Source organism: Rissa tridactyla, chromosome 20 (assembly GCF_028500815.1).
Source record: "Rissa tridactyla isolate bRisTri1 chromosome 20, bRisTri1.patW.cur.20221130, whole genome shotgun sequence".
Lineage (NCBI taxonomy): Eukaryota > Metazoa > Chordata > Aves > Charadriiformes > Laridae > Rissa > Rissa tridactyla.
The window spans coordinates 2,497,564-2,512,744 of record NC_071485.1 but is presented as its reverse complement, the minus strand read 5'-3'; the positions used below and the strand labels follow the sequence as shown (position 1 = coordinate 2,512,744).

Below are 15,181 nucleotides of genomic sequence, written 5' to 3'. Positions count from 1 at the left end.
CCCATTAACAGGGTCAACATAGCCACACATATCATCCACTTCTCCACACCTAGTTTTGGCTTTGCTTTGTTCAAAACAGTTCCTCGGTGGGCAAGGAAGGGCCAGGCCTAGGAACAGGCTTGGGTTTTTTAAAAGGAAGATGTTGTGCAAGTTTCCTGTAAGTGCCAAAAAGGGACAAATCTACCAAGGAACAATGCATGGAGCCCATACTCACCTCGACAGAAGTCCATCAGTATCAGCACTTCCCAGACGTCACCACTACTTACTGAGTTTATACTGGAGTCAATGTATCCAACAATGTTCTTGTGGCCAGACAGATCCCGCTGGAAGATAAATAAATTCAAAGCATAAACCAGCCATACAGAGCTAACAACATTTTAATATGGTTCCTCTACACTGAACAGCTTTCCTAGCTCTTCTCCTAGCTAGGCGCAAGCTTCTGTCGCTTTGGTTTAATCGTCACACAAAACTTGAACAAACCTGAGATCTGTCTCTAACTCTTTTCCTTCCAGAAGGGTTTGAGACGAACAGCAGGGAAACAGCCAACCTGATGAACTAACTTGTTCCGGGATTGGTCCGGATTTTTGCACGTTCCCTTAGACGCCCCAGGCCAAGCCACCTGGAGCTGCTCCTCTTTTACGGAGAGGGGAGAACAAGGCAGGCGTGTTGTGGTGGCCGTGCACAGTACATGTTGTGCTTACTTTTATCCTCTCCTTCCACTCTTCTGCTGGCAAACAGTATCCTAAGTCTTCGCACGCTCAAAAACGCCCACTGAAGTAATATAGTAAATTTTAACCTTGCTTTTAGAAGTATCTTATTTTAAGTAACTTGATGGATTAAACCACAAGTTCTCATATCTATGACTTATCCGTGACACGTGCTAAACCTGCAAGGAAAAGCCATTTCTTTGGGACTGCCAGCTTCCCACACGCTGCCGCGTGCGACAGCCAGCCCAGTTCAACGTTCAGCTTCATCAGTAAAAGAAATCAAGACCCTGCTGGCCACACTCTACCATTAACGTTGCAGGGTTGCAAAAAGTGCAGCGCAGCGTAAAATACTTCTTTATTGCACGAAAGCTAGACAAGAACAAAATACATCCTTTTAGTGACGTATGGGTTCTTCGGCACAAAGTTTAGTGCTCATGATAAGACTCATAAGCAAGCGGCCCCGACGAGTAAGAAGGATACTTCTCACCCTCGCTTTCCAGGGCAGCCACGCATTTCAAAGAACGCCAAAGGCATGGAGACAATGGAAAGGACCAGCAAGTGAAATCCAAGTAAACAAGCTTTGTGAGCACAGCTAAAACCTTTGATGTAATATCTGATCTCAACTTCTCCCACGTACCGTTAGCTACAGCGAAGATAAAGCATGCCCAAAAGCTTCGCTGCGCTATCACACAGACTCCAGAAGTTAAACTTTAAAAGGTATTAACCTAATTAAGAGCTACATCAAAAAACACACCCAGAATTGCTACAGGTAAGAGCTTCTCATACAAAGATCATCTACCCCAAACCTACACCTTGTGTTGTAAATAGCAGAATGAGGATTTTTTTTTTTATTATTTCCTTCCCTACCTCACAGTTACTCTAAATATTCACCAGTATCTTTGACTACAACCTCAAAAGCGGCACTTTCCATGTTTACCAGGCTCCAAGCAAGATTAAGCAAATCTATTTGGATCATCTCAATTTTTTGTTTAGAGATGCTACATTTAAAACCGCTATTAAAAATAGCTATCCTATCATATAACTCCTTGTATCCAATAATCTAGAAAAACATCCCAGTGCTAATTATAAACGCTTCCCTGTTTCAAAAGCCCAGGAAGTAACTGTCCCACAAATACTGGTTTTAATCTATCAATCTCACCAACACAGCGCGCGCCTTCATCCCAATGCAAAAGATTAGAAGCTGTTGTGATACAAACTCATCTCAGGGCGGAGGTCTTGCATTCAAGCACTGACTTGAGATCAGAGACAGTTACATCAGAATCATCAGCGTTTTCTGATGAAGTACAAAAGGCTGGAGACTTTAGCCCCGAACTAAAGATCGTTACACCATGAAGTCGAACACCCAACGATGCTGACCTCTTCAGCTCTTCCTTTTCCTATTAAGTTGTGGGATTGACATAGGAATTTATTCTTCCCCTCAATTTCCTGAGATTCTCTCTGCTTTTTTCAGCTCCCATGTTTTTCTCGTCCATAGGAACTATTTAAATTTTAAATAACTCAATAGGAAATTTTCATATATTCGCATAACTCCAGGAATTAGGTCTTTCCAAAACACAGACAGTTTTGCTAAGAAAACCCGCAGTTTGCAACACCATGCTACCCAGATCACAGACAGAAGGTGACCAGGTTCTCACATCATTCCACTCCCAGTCTGGGGCCCCAGTAGCAAGTTGCGACTTACCATGATCTGGATTTCTCTTTTGCAGACTTGCAAGTCATACTCGTTATTGACGTACATACGCTTAAGGGCACACTTCATCCCATTGCTAGTCCTCACAAGAAACACTATCGCAAATCCACCTGTGAAGACACAAAATAATTCTATTCATTAACAAAGAAATCTCTTGGTCCCTGCTCCCACATGCCTTCAGGGCACAGTCGCGAGAGGGAGGGCACCAAGGAGCCGCCAATGTGTGCTTAGCTCCAGAGCTTCCAACTCCGCCCGGACAGTTATTTCTGCGAACTAAAAGGAATCCGAGAGGCCAAATCTTCACTTAATGAAAGCAAGGTTAACATTTAACATCTCCACAAAAACAAGCGATTACACCAGTTACTTGCCCTGCCAGACAGTCCTTCATTGTTCCACAAATTTCCATTATGAAGAACTCTGAAGTATAAACAGCAATGTTGTCTTGGACAGAAATAAGAGCTACAGATCATCCACTGAATTCCCAAAGGCCTAAACTTAAAAAGCTTCCCAACTTTTGAGGCATCTAAGTTGCATTGCAAAGCTGATTTGTGCACGAAGCAGAAGAAACCCATCTCCCACACATGGTTTGATGTCCGCACTTTTAAAAAAGGACAGAAGAACAAGAAAAAAAAAATAAATCCTAAAACCAGCATGATTCACTTTGTGGTCATCGCTATGAGTAAAGTCAGAACTTCCAGGATATACTTGACTTGTTTAGGACGAAAACCTTTTATCTCTCGTTAGCGGTGCATCAAAATATATGGGGTTTGCATTTGTAGTCCCGGACAGAAATAGGAAGCTGATTGAGGCTGGAGGTACACAGCCATCAAAGTTTCACACCTGGCTCCCAGAGATCAGAATGAATCAGGACAAAGAGTCGCAACGGCTCCAAGTAGCCAAGAAGCGCTGCACAACGGTAAAAAGGGAACCACGACGACATTGTCAGTGCCACAACCTAGCAGCATTTCATTTGCTTTCTGTTACCTTACATTACAGCGTGTATTTCTTTTACGCTTAAGGATTTCTAAAGAATCAGCTCAATAGCAAGTTATGATTTGGTGCTGCCGTAGCCTTCAGAAGTCCCACGATGCCAAAAGCTGTAGTTACACACCAGAAAAAGCTGGTCACATCCCACGTAACTCTCATTTTAAAAGTTTGAGCCCTTTGGTGAATCTCATTCTTTACAAGCTGCTAGAAGCCACCAGATCAACAATGCATATATAGTTAGATTTGACATGTTTGCACATAATTATTACTACTGGTTATTTGGCACCTAAACGAGTTCCATCATGCAAAGTGTGCCAAGCAAGACAGTCACATTTGCGTAAAATTTGGTGTTAAAATAGGTTGCATTTAACAACCCCTGTCTCGCAACAACCGGTGCTTACAAGCTGTTAACAAATCAAACACCACAGCCAAAAGGCCCACTGCAGCTTTTACTAAAACTGGGATTTATTTTTACTAAGAAAAGACTGAAAAAGAGCAAATGACCAGACAGTGCTCCTGTGGTCAAAGCGTTACCCTCCCCAATTGTTATCAAACCGCTTTTATGGCGCCCGTTACAGCCCATCTTCCAAAACAAGCACAGAAGAGTTACACACGCAAATAACACGCCTGTCAGCACGCGAGCCGTGAAACAAAAACCCCTCTCAGCATGCAAACCCCTTAGTTCTTCCCATCAGAGTTTGCCCCAGGAATGAGACCGATGGGGTTTTCCAAGGAAGCCCCATTGACTCTTAGGAGCAGAACTAATGGGCAGCAGCCTGAGAGGAGTTGTAAAAGATGCAACAGAAAGAAGAAGGAGAAAAAAAAAAAGGAAAAAAGAGCAAAGAAAATAAAGCATCAAGATTTCAATTAAAGGCCTTAAAAACTATAACCAGGCTGCAAAACGGATATTCAAATTCAGAAAAATTGGGACATGGCCCCAGGATACAGCAAGTCATTCAGCTGCTGCTCACTCCTTCCAGAAAGGGTTTTAAAAACCCTCGTCGTTCTGGAGGGCCTCATGTCTTCACAGCGCTCAAATTCAGACGCAAAAATAACCCAGACTCTCTCCCTTAAACTGCTTCAAATTGAGGATCTCAAATTACAAGTTATTTTAAAGAGCTCCTAAACCCACAGCAGCAGCCTTATTGTTCTACCCTAGCCACGTTTGTCTCATTTCTGGGGAACAAAGCCGCACATCCCGCTGTGGTATCTTTAGCCCAGAGGATGTCTGTGTCAAAAAAAGCAGACAGCACTCTACTGATTTTTATTTTCCGCCCCCCCCGTGCCTCTTATAACCCACAATGGACCCAGTAAGAAATAAGGGACCCATAACCAGCACCGCTTCTCCAGTCCCTACCTTCTTACCACATTATGCTTTGGAAAAAATCACTGCAGAGATCAGGTTTCGACTTATTTTTTTAGTTTCTGCACAACATTTTTCATAGACCAAAGTTTAGAGAAAACTTTAAACAAACAAACAAAAAAACCCCTTTTTTTTTTTTAAATTTTTTTTTTTGCCCCACTATCGAGTCCCAGACATCATCCAGACTTTCTGGGAATCGCAAGACTTTTTTTTTCCCCCGTCCCTCAAATAAGAAGGTCGGGAGTCGTCCAGCAGAAGCCTCCTCTCCTCTCCGGGGGTCGAGTCCCCTTTCCCACCGCTCCTCCCGCCTGCGGGCCAGCAGGATATCGCAGCTCTGTTCACAGCCCCGCGCTCAGCAGAAAGAAACACGAGCTGAGCAGCAAAAATAGACCAATTAAATATTTTTTTTTTTTTTTTAAAAAAAAGCAGATCCACTAAATTCAAGGACCTTCTTTTAAGTCTCCGCTTCAGCTGAAGTGGGACTTCAGGCCAACTGCTCATGTCTCATTAGAAAAGTTTTGGGCAAGGTACCTTTCCTCTCGTTTGGATCCTGTGCTAATTAACAAAGTCACTCCTTGAGCACCCCCGCTAGAATATGTACATCATGCTATTTTGCTTACAAGCAACCAGGGCCAACCGGCAAAGAAATCTACAGTCTATGCAATGGAGAACACAGCTAAACCATCCTGAGAGCTCAAAGGACAGAGAAATCTAGAATCGAACAGTAACAAAACAATTCGGTCAGTTAACGCTGTCTGACACAGGACTACAACGTCAGCATATGGGACCCGATGGAAATATGGCCCCGACCGTCTTCCAAATGGAGCAATGAGAGATTAGATACGTCAGCTAGAGCCACATCCAAGGACGAGGAAGCCTGCGCCATTTGCAGAGTTGCCACAGTACTTCCACGAGTCACAGGAAAATTACATCCTCGTGTCCTCCTCTCTCTTACCTTTAACTCCTGCAAACTTCAGCGGACAACACCACACACGGAAGCCGTGCAAAATCATTTAACTTATTTTGTCTGCAAACACACCTACCAATTTGGTTACTTTATTATTAAACTCCCACTGACTGCGGATTAAAGCGTGACAATTTTGCTGCTAGTAAAAGCAGCGTGCTTCTCTCCAGAGAAAACAAGTATTGATTTAGTCAGGGTACATACGGCAATTTCTCCACAGCGATCTACAGCAAGCGACTTTGCCATCAGAGAAGCAAAATTTTATGATCCACATCCATTTGAGAGAGTGTGCAAAGCTTTACTGGCTAAACAACGAATGCATCACCTGGTCTGATCGTCTCAGCTAAAACAGACCACAATATCCCTTCCGAACTACAGTTTGCTGAGCCCAGGTCTTGACTGTAGCCGAGATTTAGTCCAGAAAGGCACAACCTAATCAAGAATGTCTAACTTCCCTCAGGTTGTCATTCCACATTTACATCAGAAAAGGTGTGAAAAATGCCACCCTGATTTGGATTTCTCCGCATTTATTACAACTTCCACTGCTAATTGGCTTCAGCACTCCCAGTTCCGCATGCAGCGAACGGGACTGCGGAACGCTCAGTAAAACAGCGGGAGGATGAGGGAAGCGGAAAGGAATAGAGAAGGAGCACAAAGAATAGCGTCTTCTCACCATACTCCTCTTACACAAACAGCTCTAGAAACACAAGGTCCAAGTCCACTGGCAGGACATACAGGCCAATTTTAACAATACCGAGAACCTACACAAACTGGCTTCCAAAGGAAGCAGCAGGTGCACAAACGGGGCAGAGAAATCAGGCCATCGGCTTTCATGCATCACGCACGTATTTACAGGAACGGGGCTCGATCACATCCATGCGCCAGAGCAAATAAGAGCTACAACGGGAACCCTGCCCCTTCCAGGCCAAGGTCTCTCCAGGTCAAGGTCAGAGCCATAGGTGCATCTGCTTATTGGTGTCTCGTGCAACAACCACTGTATATCTGAATGTCTGGAAATGGCAGGGGTGACTTCAGTGGTCTGTATGTAGACCTAGAAAGACTTCAAGTTTCTGGCGGGCAAGAGATGATTTTGAAGCTTTGGTCTATGTTCACCTCTGAAGTCCCTCACGCATTTATTACTGACTGCTCGCCAACCGCCCATCCCGCTAAGGAGAGCGGCACTCGCCTGAAAGTGCTGCATTGCAAAAAAGGTTCACGGTAACACCACATCATCATTTTAAAGTTAGGGGCTAACTGCAAAAAAAGTTCACGGGTTAGGGCTAAGGGTCCATAAGCAGGTTACTAGCTAATAATACACCTGAAGCACTTTGAAGCACTTGAAATTGGCAACTGTGGCCCATACTTCAGATTCCTGCTAAGAAAGCAGTTCCAGGAGGAGCTGCGCTCCTACAGCTACCTCAAAAGCAGCAACTTTGGTGGTAAGCAGCAGACAGAAAATACAGCTCGCGCTTTCCAGCAAGGCATGAGAGAGACGAGGGGCAGGAGAGACTCAAGAGATGGCTGAAATTTTCACTCGGCAGCATCAGACAGCCCAGAGCAGCGATGCTGTTCGGCGCAGCCCAGGAAGGGACGGAGCTATCGAGCACCTGGACCGCAGCCAACACTGCCTGACAAAGCCTTCCTAACAGATTGAGTCTTCTTTCACCTACCATGCAGCATTACTCAGTAGAAGAGGGACCTGTTTGCAGAAGGTGATGGGTGTCTTCTCCTATGGGTGGCAGCAGTAAGGACAGGTGCTGCCCAGCTCTCGCCGTCTGCCTGGGCGCTGCCACACTGAAGAAGCGGTTTTGGTTAGACAAGTCACTAGCACTCATCTGAACTCTGGGGGGGTTTTCACAGCATCATGCTGAAATTAATACACTTCCTTTAGCTTTTAACTATCCTGGAAACAGCTGCTCCACACTGGTTAACCCTTGCTCCTTGCACACATAGCTACAACATGGTCTCCTGGGGTGCATCAAAAAGAGTGTGGCCAACAGGTCAAGGGAGGTCATCCTCCCCCTCTACTCTGCCCTGGGGAGGCCACAGCTGGAACACTGGGTCCACTTCTGGGCTCCCCAGTTCAAGAAGGACAGGGAACTGCTGGAGAGGGTCCAGTGGAGGCTACAAAGATGATGAGGGGACTGGAACACCTCTCTGATGAGGAAAGGCTGAGAGACCTGAGGCTGTTCAGCCTGGAGAAGACCAAGAGGGGATCTCATCAGTGCTGATCAACATCTAAAGGGCAGGTGGCAAGAGGATGGGGCCAGACTCTTCTCAGTGGTGCCCGGGCACAGGACAAGGGACAATGGTCAGAAGCTAAAACACAGGAAATTCCATCTCAACATGAGGAAAAATTTCTTTCCTTTGAGGGTGGCAGAGCCCTGGCACAGGCTGCCCAGAGAGGTGGGGGAGTCTTCGTCTGGAGATATTCATAACCCACCTGGACGCATTCTGTCTAACCTGAGCTGGGTGACCCTACTCTGGCAGGGGGTTGGACTAGATGATCTCCAGAGGTCCCTTCCAACCCCTGCCACTCTGTGATTCTGTAACATTGCCACCCCGTCAGCCTCAAGGACTACTTTCAGCTTCCAGAGCCTCAGACCACAACCAATTTCTTCCTCCTTACTCCAGCCCAGACCCCAACTTTGCTAAATTTGAGCAAAGTTGAAAGGAAATAGATCAAAGACAAATTGACAAGCAATTTTATGAGGCACTGCCAGATGCACATTACAGGACCATTTACTTCTATTTTCAGTGAACAGCAAGCAAGACAACCTTTCCAACAACCAGAAATCGCCCACTCTAATGTACTATGCCAGCCCCAATACAATAGACAGAGATGCCAGGGTTTGTGTAACTCCAAGGCAGCCGAGGTCAGCCCAAGGGCCTGCGTTGCCTCAAGTGCAGTGAGATAGCTAAGCCACACGTGGCTGGGGAGGCTGGGTCACACACAAGGCAGAGCTCAGAGGCAAAGTAGTCCAGGCACTAGGAACATCCTCACGTCTTTGCTGGTAGAGCCTTTTTTCCAGTGTACATATGGAAAGCTAAAGGCAAGAGACCAACCCGGGCTTCAAATCACAGAATGGTTGGGGTTGGAAGGGACCTTAAAGATCATCTGGTTCCAACCCCCCTGCCCTGGGCAGGGACACGTCCCACCAGACCAGGCTGCTCAAAGCCTCATCCAGCCTGGCCTTGAACACCTCCAGGGATGGGACATTGACAACTTCCCTGGGCAACCTGTTCCAGTGCCTCACCACCCTCACAGTAAAGAATTTCTTCCTGATATCCAACCTAAATCTACCCTCTCAGTTTGAGGCCGTTACCCCGTGTCCTATCATTACACTCCCTGATAAAGAGTCCCTCTCCATCCTTCCTGTAGGCCCCCTTTAGGTGCTGGAAGGCCGCTATAAGGTCTCCTCGGGGCCTTCTCTTCTCCAGGCTGAACCCCTCCAACTCTCTCAGTCTGTCCTCATTACAGAGGTGCTCCAGCCCTCAGATCATCTTCGTGGCCCTCCTCTGGACCCGCTCCAACACGTCCATGTCCTTCTTCTGTCGAGGACTCCAGAGCTGGACACAGTACTCCAGGTGGGGTCTCACCAGAGCGGAGCAGAGGGGCAGAATCACCTCCTGCGACCTGCTGGCCACGCTTCTTTTGATGCAGCTGCCTTTCTGGGCTGCAAGTGCGCATTGCCAGCTCGTGTTGAGCTTCTCGTCCACCAGCACCCCCAAGCCCTTCTCCTCAGGGCTGCTCTCAAGCCATTCTCCACCCAACCTGTATTTGTGCCTGGGATTGCCGTGACCCAGGTGCAGGACCTTGCACTTGGCCTGGTTAAACTTCGTGAGGTTCGCACATATTGCATTTGCAACAGAGCAAATAAGTCCAGTGACTTTGCAAGCACCAGAAGGGAGAGAAGCAAGAACTAAGCCTGAGAATCAGCTCAGAGGACAGTTCTCCCGTGCGTTCATAAACAAGTGCCTGTGATTTAAACTTCTGAAGGAAATTCAACTCCTTCCCTACACAAGGCAGCAGAAGCTAAAATGCTGCTCTTATTCCATATATTTATATGCTCATCCTTAAGACATCTTACGCTGTTGAACAGGTAGCGTACAGTCAGTATTGTGATCACCATCAACTTAGAGCCAGCAACAGCCATAGGTCTCTTGGGCAACACCACTGTCGTCTGCACTTAGGCCTGCATCTGCAACAGCGTGGGAACACGGTTATCTTCCTACGTGCTTCTGCCCTGACTGTTGTTCTTTTGGGACAAGCTGGGAAGGAAAAAAAAAAGGGGGGGGGGGGGAAGTTCTGATTATCTCCAGTCAATACAGATGCCAGAGCAATTTTCCATGCAGGTTTGTGTCTGCGTTTCCAGACTGGCCATGTTTCCAGCACTGGTAGTTATATTTTCAGCCCTTCTGTAATTTCAGCAGGACGCAGAACTCTTCACAGCCAGGCAAGCACTTCTCAAGTAGGTAAAACCAGCCGCACAAAGCTGCACGTGATCCCCTCCCTTAGCTCCTCGCAAGGTAAGACGATAGCGCTCTGCTGCATTTAAGTGATTCACGTGTACTGCAAGCCTGGAATCCTCTTGCAACCAGTAAGTCAGAGGCAGCCAGCAATGCCGATCTGCAAAGAAGCACAAGATGCTGCTTCCAAGCAAGCTGCCCTAACTAATGCTATTACGGCGAGGAAGTTTACAGAGAAATTGGTTGCTCCTTCCACCATCCTTTTGTGACGCCAGAGCTGCCTTACACTGGTGAACATATAAATTAGCCAAGCTCATTAAGTGCTGCTGCAGCAGATGAACTGTGTGCTGAACACAACACAACTTACCCTTGATGGACACAACGGCCCTCCAAGCACAGCCTAGGCCCACCTTGTCCTTCTGGGATGGCACCATTGAGGGGGGAGCACCAGAAATAGCTTGTCCCAGGAACCCTCTTCCTACCAACATGATCCATATCTTCACATACAACCACTTACTCAGCTGTTTGAGTTGCATTTAAGTTCTGCTCCAGATCTTCACAACCCCCTGTCAGATAACTAAAGAGCAGAGCAGAGAACAAGGTATTACTGCAGGCAGGTTTTGTGCCTGTCAAACAGGTCCCCACAGCAAGCCTGTTTTGTTCACGCTGAGCCAAAATAAAGCTACTTCAGCCATAGCCAGACAGCATTTGAAGCACCAACTCAACAGACCACTTCACCCAAGTTAATCATAGTCCAGAAGAGGCCTGGCTGGACTCTGCCCTGTACATACAGTAAAGCAGGTTAGATTTCAGAGGATCTGCAGAACCAAAGGCCTTTTCATAAGTCATTAGTGTTCCCAAAACACACTGCCTTTTCTGCGTTACCCTGCTACGCCAATCCACCCCTCCTCTGCAAGAGACAGCAGGTACGCTAAGAAAATAGAAATAGCTTGAACCAAACACAATTAGGCAGAACACCTCCTTTTAAAATCCATGCTGAAAGTACATCCCAGAGACATTCAGTTGCAGGCAGCAAACGAGACAGGTAGCATGACGATGTCCCAGCTGCACGTCTGAGCTCTGTAATCACAGCTACAAAAAACATCTCCACCACATAGATGCGTCTTCCCTCCGCAAATGTTTTCAAGTTTTGCCTTAGATCACATCCCTCTTTTTTTTTTTTAAAAACAAAGCTATGTTGGGATAACCCAAAAGCAACTAGGTTTGAGGAGGAGGAATTGCTCCTCTTTTCAGTTAAGTTAGTCAAGTCATTGGGCTTGAAAAAGCCAACCATCAAATGATCAATTTCCACTTTAAAAAAAAAATAAATCACTGCTTCATTTTGGATTTTTCTCCATCACCCTTCTACAAACAAATTAACAATATCTGGAATCACTGTAGCTCCCGATAAACGTTCTGGATGCCACTAAAAACTTTATTCTTCAGGGGTGAAATTCTTTCTTGAGCTGGACAAACACTGCATGTGGTTTTCCAACTGAAAAAAATTTTTTCCATGTGTTTTAGCTCTACCTCATCCACCTCCAAGCTCTGTGTCCAAGACAGCCCACCGTGCTTTGGTACGGAAGCTGAGGGGACAGCCAAGCGCTATTCAGGTGTGCCCCACAACTGCCCTAGGAACATCCCTGGCCTCCAGGGACAGCCAGCAAGGCATTTTAACCTCCGGTTGGACTAGCCGGCACTTAAAATTAAGTGCTTTGCTGAAACAGGCACAAAGCCACTCCACATTTGCACAGTCCAAATACTTATCTATTCTTACCCATGAAGAATTATGTCATATTTTGCCTTATCTCACAAGCCAGAAGAACTTCCTTAGCATTTACTTTCCTAAGTACAAGGGGCAGGCTCACTCAATTTTTTAATTTCCCTCCCCTCCCCAAGTCAGGATGCTGTGATTTAGTTACAGGAAGGTCATATCGGCAGCCTTGCACAGGGTGTTCGCAGTTCACCACTCCTAAAGCTTTACTAAACCCTAGTTCCCGGTACTTATTTCTCCCCACAGTCGTAGCCACAACCAGCTGACACACCAACACTGCACATCACCCATCACTGGACAACACCAAAACCAGTTTCTCTCTGCTGCTGTACTGAGAAAGTCATCCCGCACCTCTGACACCTCTCTCTAGCTGGCATAACATGCAGTCGTTTACCAAAAAAATAAAAGTTTTTCCCTAGTTGTTTGGAGGCAGTTACCCTTCACCACAAAGGGCCAATGAAAACACCCTGGGCAAAGCTAAGCAATACAATGATCTGTAATTATTTTAGATGATGCCCAAGTTCAACTAACATTAGCATCAAGTTCTGCAAGTATGTCAGGGAAAAGCACTCGGATGTGCCCACACGCCTCTCTCTCCTACTGCTCTTAGTGCCAGTTTTCAACAAAGGTGGAAGAATAACCCAGTCTCGGTTCTTCCCGCCTATGAACCAAGGATGAAGATGGACAAGTGACTCATCTCTAAGACAGGGGAAAAAAACCATGGGATCATAGAATCTTCGTGGTTGGAAGGGACCTTTGAGTCCCTTGATAATCGAGTCCAACCATACACACACAAAAAAAAAAACCCAAAACAAAACCACGTAAGCAAACAAACAACCTACAATCTCTGCCACCACAGCATGCCCTGAAGTGCCAAATCTACACGTTTCTTAAATACCTCTAGGGATGGTGACTCAGCCACCTCCCTGGGCAGGCTGTTCCAGTGCCCGACCACTCTTTCAGTAAAGTCATTCTTCCTGATATCTAACCTAAACCTCCCCTGCTGCAGCTTCAGACCATTTCCTCTGGTCCTGTCACTATTTACTTGGGAGAAGAGGCCAACACCCACCTCTCTGCACCCTCCTTTCAGGTAGTTGTAGAGGACAATGAGGTCTCCCCTCAGCCTCCTCTTCTCCAAGCTAAACATGCCCAGCTCCCTCAGCCTCTCCTCATATGCCCTGGGCTCCAGACCCCTCCCCAGCCTGGTAGCTCCCCTCTGGACACACTCCAGCACCTCAATGTCCCTCTTGTACAGAGGGGCCCAGAACTGGACACAGCACTCGAGGTGAGGCCTCACCAGCGCCGAGTACAGAGGCACCATCACTTCCCTGCTCCTGCTGGCCACGCTATTCCTGATACAAGCCAGAATGCTGTTGGCCTTCTCAGCCACCTGGGCACACTGCTGGCTCATGTTAAGCTGGCTCCACCAGCACCCCCAGGTCCTTTTCTGCCGGGCAGCTTTCCAGCCACTCTGCCCCAAGCCTGTAGCGTTGCTTGGGGTTGTCATGACCGAAATGCAGGACCCAGCACTTGGCCTTATTAAACCTCATACAGTTGGCCTTGGCCCATCGATCCAGCCGATCCTCTCCTCAGACCCCACTGTGGCTGCTGAGACCTTCAGAAAAACTTCCTGTTACTGCCAGAACGCGTTACTGTGCATCGCAACACCGGTCTCGCTGACAAGAGTCATCTCACCCAGCAGCTCCTATGAAAAGCACCAGACTCGGTCCCAAGAACACGGCACTAACGGGAAGGACTGTCCCTTACCGGTCGCGTGTGACAATCTTGTGTTACCCTCCACACAGACAAATATTTGCTGGTTAATTTTTATATGGGCTTTTTGTTTTAATTATAGTTCCACTAGTCAACTATGATGGGCATTAGGATTATAGTGCTATTTTCGCCAGTATTAATCTGCGCTAATATATTCTTTCTGCTATCTTGTATTCCACTCCTCCACTGCCCAGAGGAGGGTATTACTGCAGCATACCTGCTAAAACACGTATGATTTCAAATTCCATTTTTTCCCCCTTTTGAAGAAACTTTTCATTACTTCTGAGCTCTTTGTTTCCAGGGCGGGATATTTCACCCCAAAAATGAGTTTTCGGTTCCAATATTACCCCTTTTTCTTACCAAACGTGCCCACAAACTGGGACTTGTATTGTGTTCTGCTTTGCTACATAACAAGGAATTGGAATGATCAGGATCGTTACACGTTGTTTTTTCTGCTTTATGAAGCATCTACAACACCCTTAGACACAGATGTCAGCATTAACACCTTTAAAGAAAAATAAAATAGCCCCCTCAAAATTTGTTTTTAAAGTGGTTCAAGGTTTAATTAAGAGGCCACAGTAATGAGGCAGACTTTGCGTTAGGGCTGTACCATCCAAGATCACGGCTATATCAAAGAAAGTAAAGACGACACTGGCACAATCTATGATTTACCGAGTTCAACCTGGAACATTATCTCTGCTCCCACTTCCAACCTCCACTTGAAACGGAGACTGCCAGAAACACAAGCAAACAAATACCCTGTTCTTTAAGTTGTGGTCTCTAAAGAGCATGCTACTAGGGTAGGAAAACATGCAATTAATAAAAAAGGCAAAAAATTAGGAACCTGACCAAAACACAGGGTCAGTGCGACAACATACTACTCTCATCTGCAGCATGAAGCAAAGGCCCTGCATACACAGCTCACGTCCCTGAGCTCTGCTTTGCAGGCAAGAGCTCTGGAGGCTGTCTCCAGAACGCAAATCTGTGCAGGAAGGGCACCTTCAGTTGTCCAACGAGGGAAAGTCCAGAAAGTACCCCTCAACCCACAGCATCTCATAGTAAGAGGTAGTGGCAAGTCATCCCAACAGGATGGAACTGAAGGGTCACCCCGAAAGGCCTCTCACTGCATTTTTGGCACAACAGTGCCAAACAGTACTAACACAAAGAAACATTTTTTTAGAGGTTTCCCAATACTGCCAGGTATCACAAAGGAGCCTGACTGTTGCCAAGAATCCAGTCTTAAAAGTGAGTATTAGATTCGTTACTCACATGCTTGCTTCGGTCTGGTGAACGATTAATCGCAGATAGAGTCAAACAGTGTTTTCTACACCCTCTGCTTTTTTAGAAGGCAGCAGAAGGCAGCCTGCTACTGTAACGCCTGCAGGTAAAGGGGCACTTCAGTGAGACAAGCGAAGACACCAGACTCACTGCA

At 46.5% G+C, this 15,181-nt stretch overlaps 1 protein-coding gene across 22 annotated transcripts in view; it reads right to left on the bottom strand.

Annotated features, from left to right (window-relative positions):
- AAK1 (AP2 associated kinase 1) overlaps positions 1-15,181 on the bottom strand; it is an 89,250-nt gene that overhangs the window by 58,064 nt on the left and 16,005 nt on the right. For 17 of the 22 annotated variants that reach the window (XM_054224856.1, XM_054224861.1, XM_054224860.1 and 14 more), the window contains exons 2-4: positions 10,570-10,779; positions 2,410-2,528; positions 215-323 (exon numbers count right to left, since the gene is read on the bottom strand). In XM_054224856.1, coding sequence (XP_054080831.1) covers positions 215-323; positions 2,410-2,528; positions 10,570-10,738 — 397 coding nt within the window. In that variant the 5' untranslated portion in view covers positions 10,739-10,779. The remainder of the gene's footprint in view (positions 1-214; positions 324-2,409; positions 2,529-10,569; positions 10,780-15,181) is intronic. The other 5 variants (XM_054224878.1, XM_054224859.1, XM_054224863.1 and 2 more) reach the window with 1 other exon arrangement.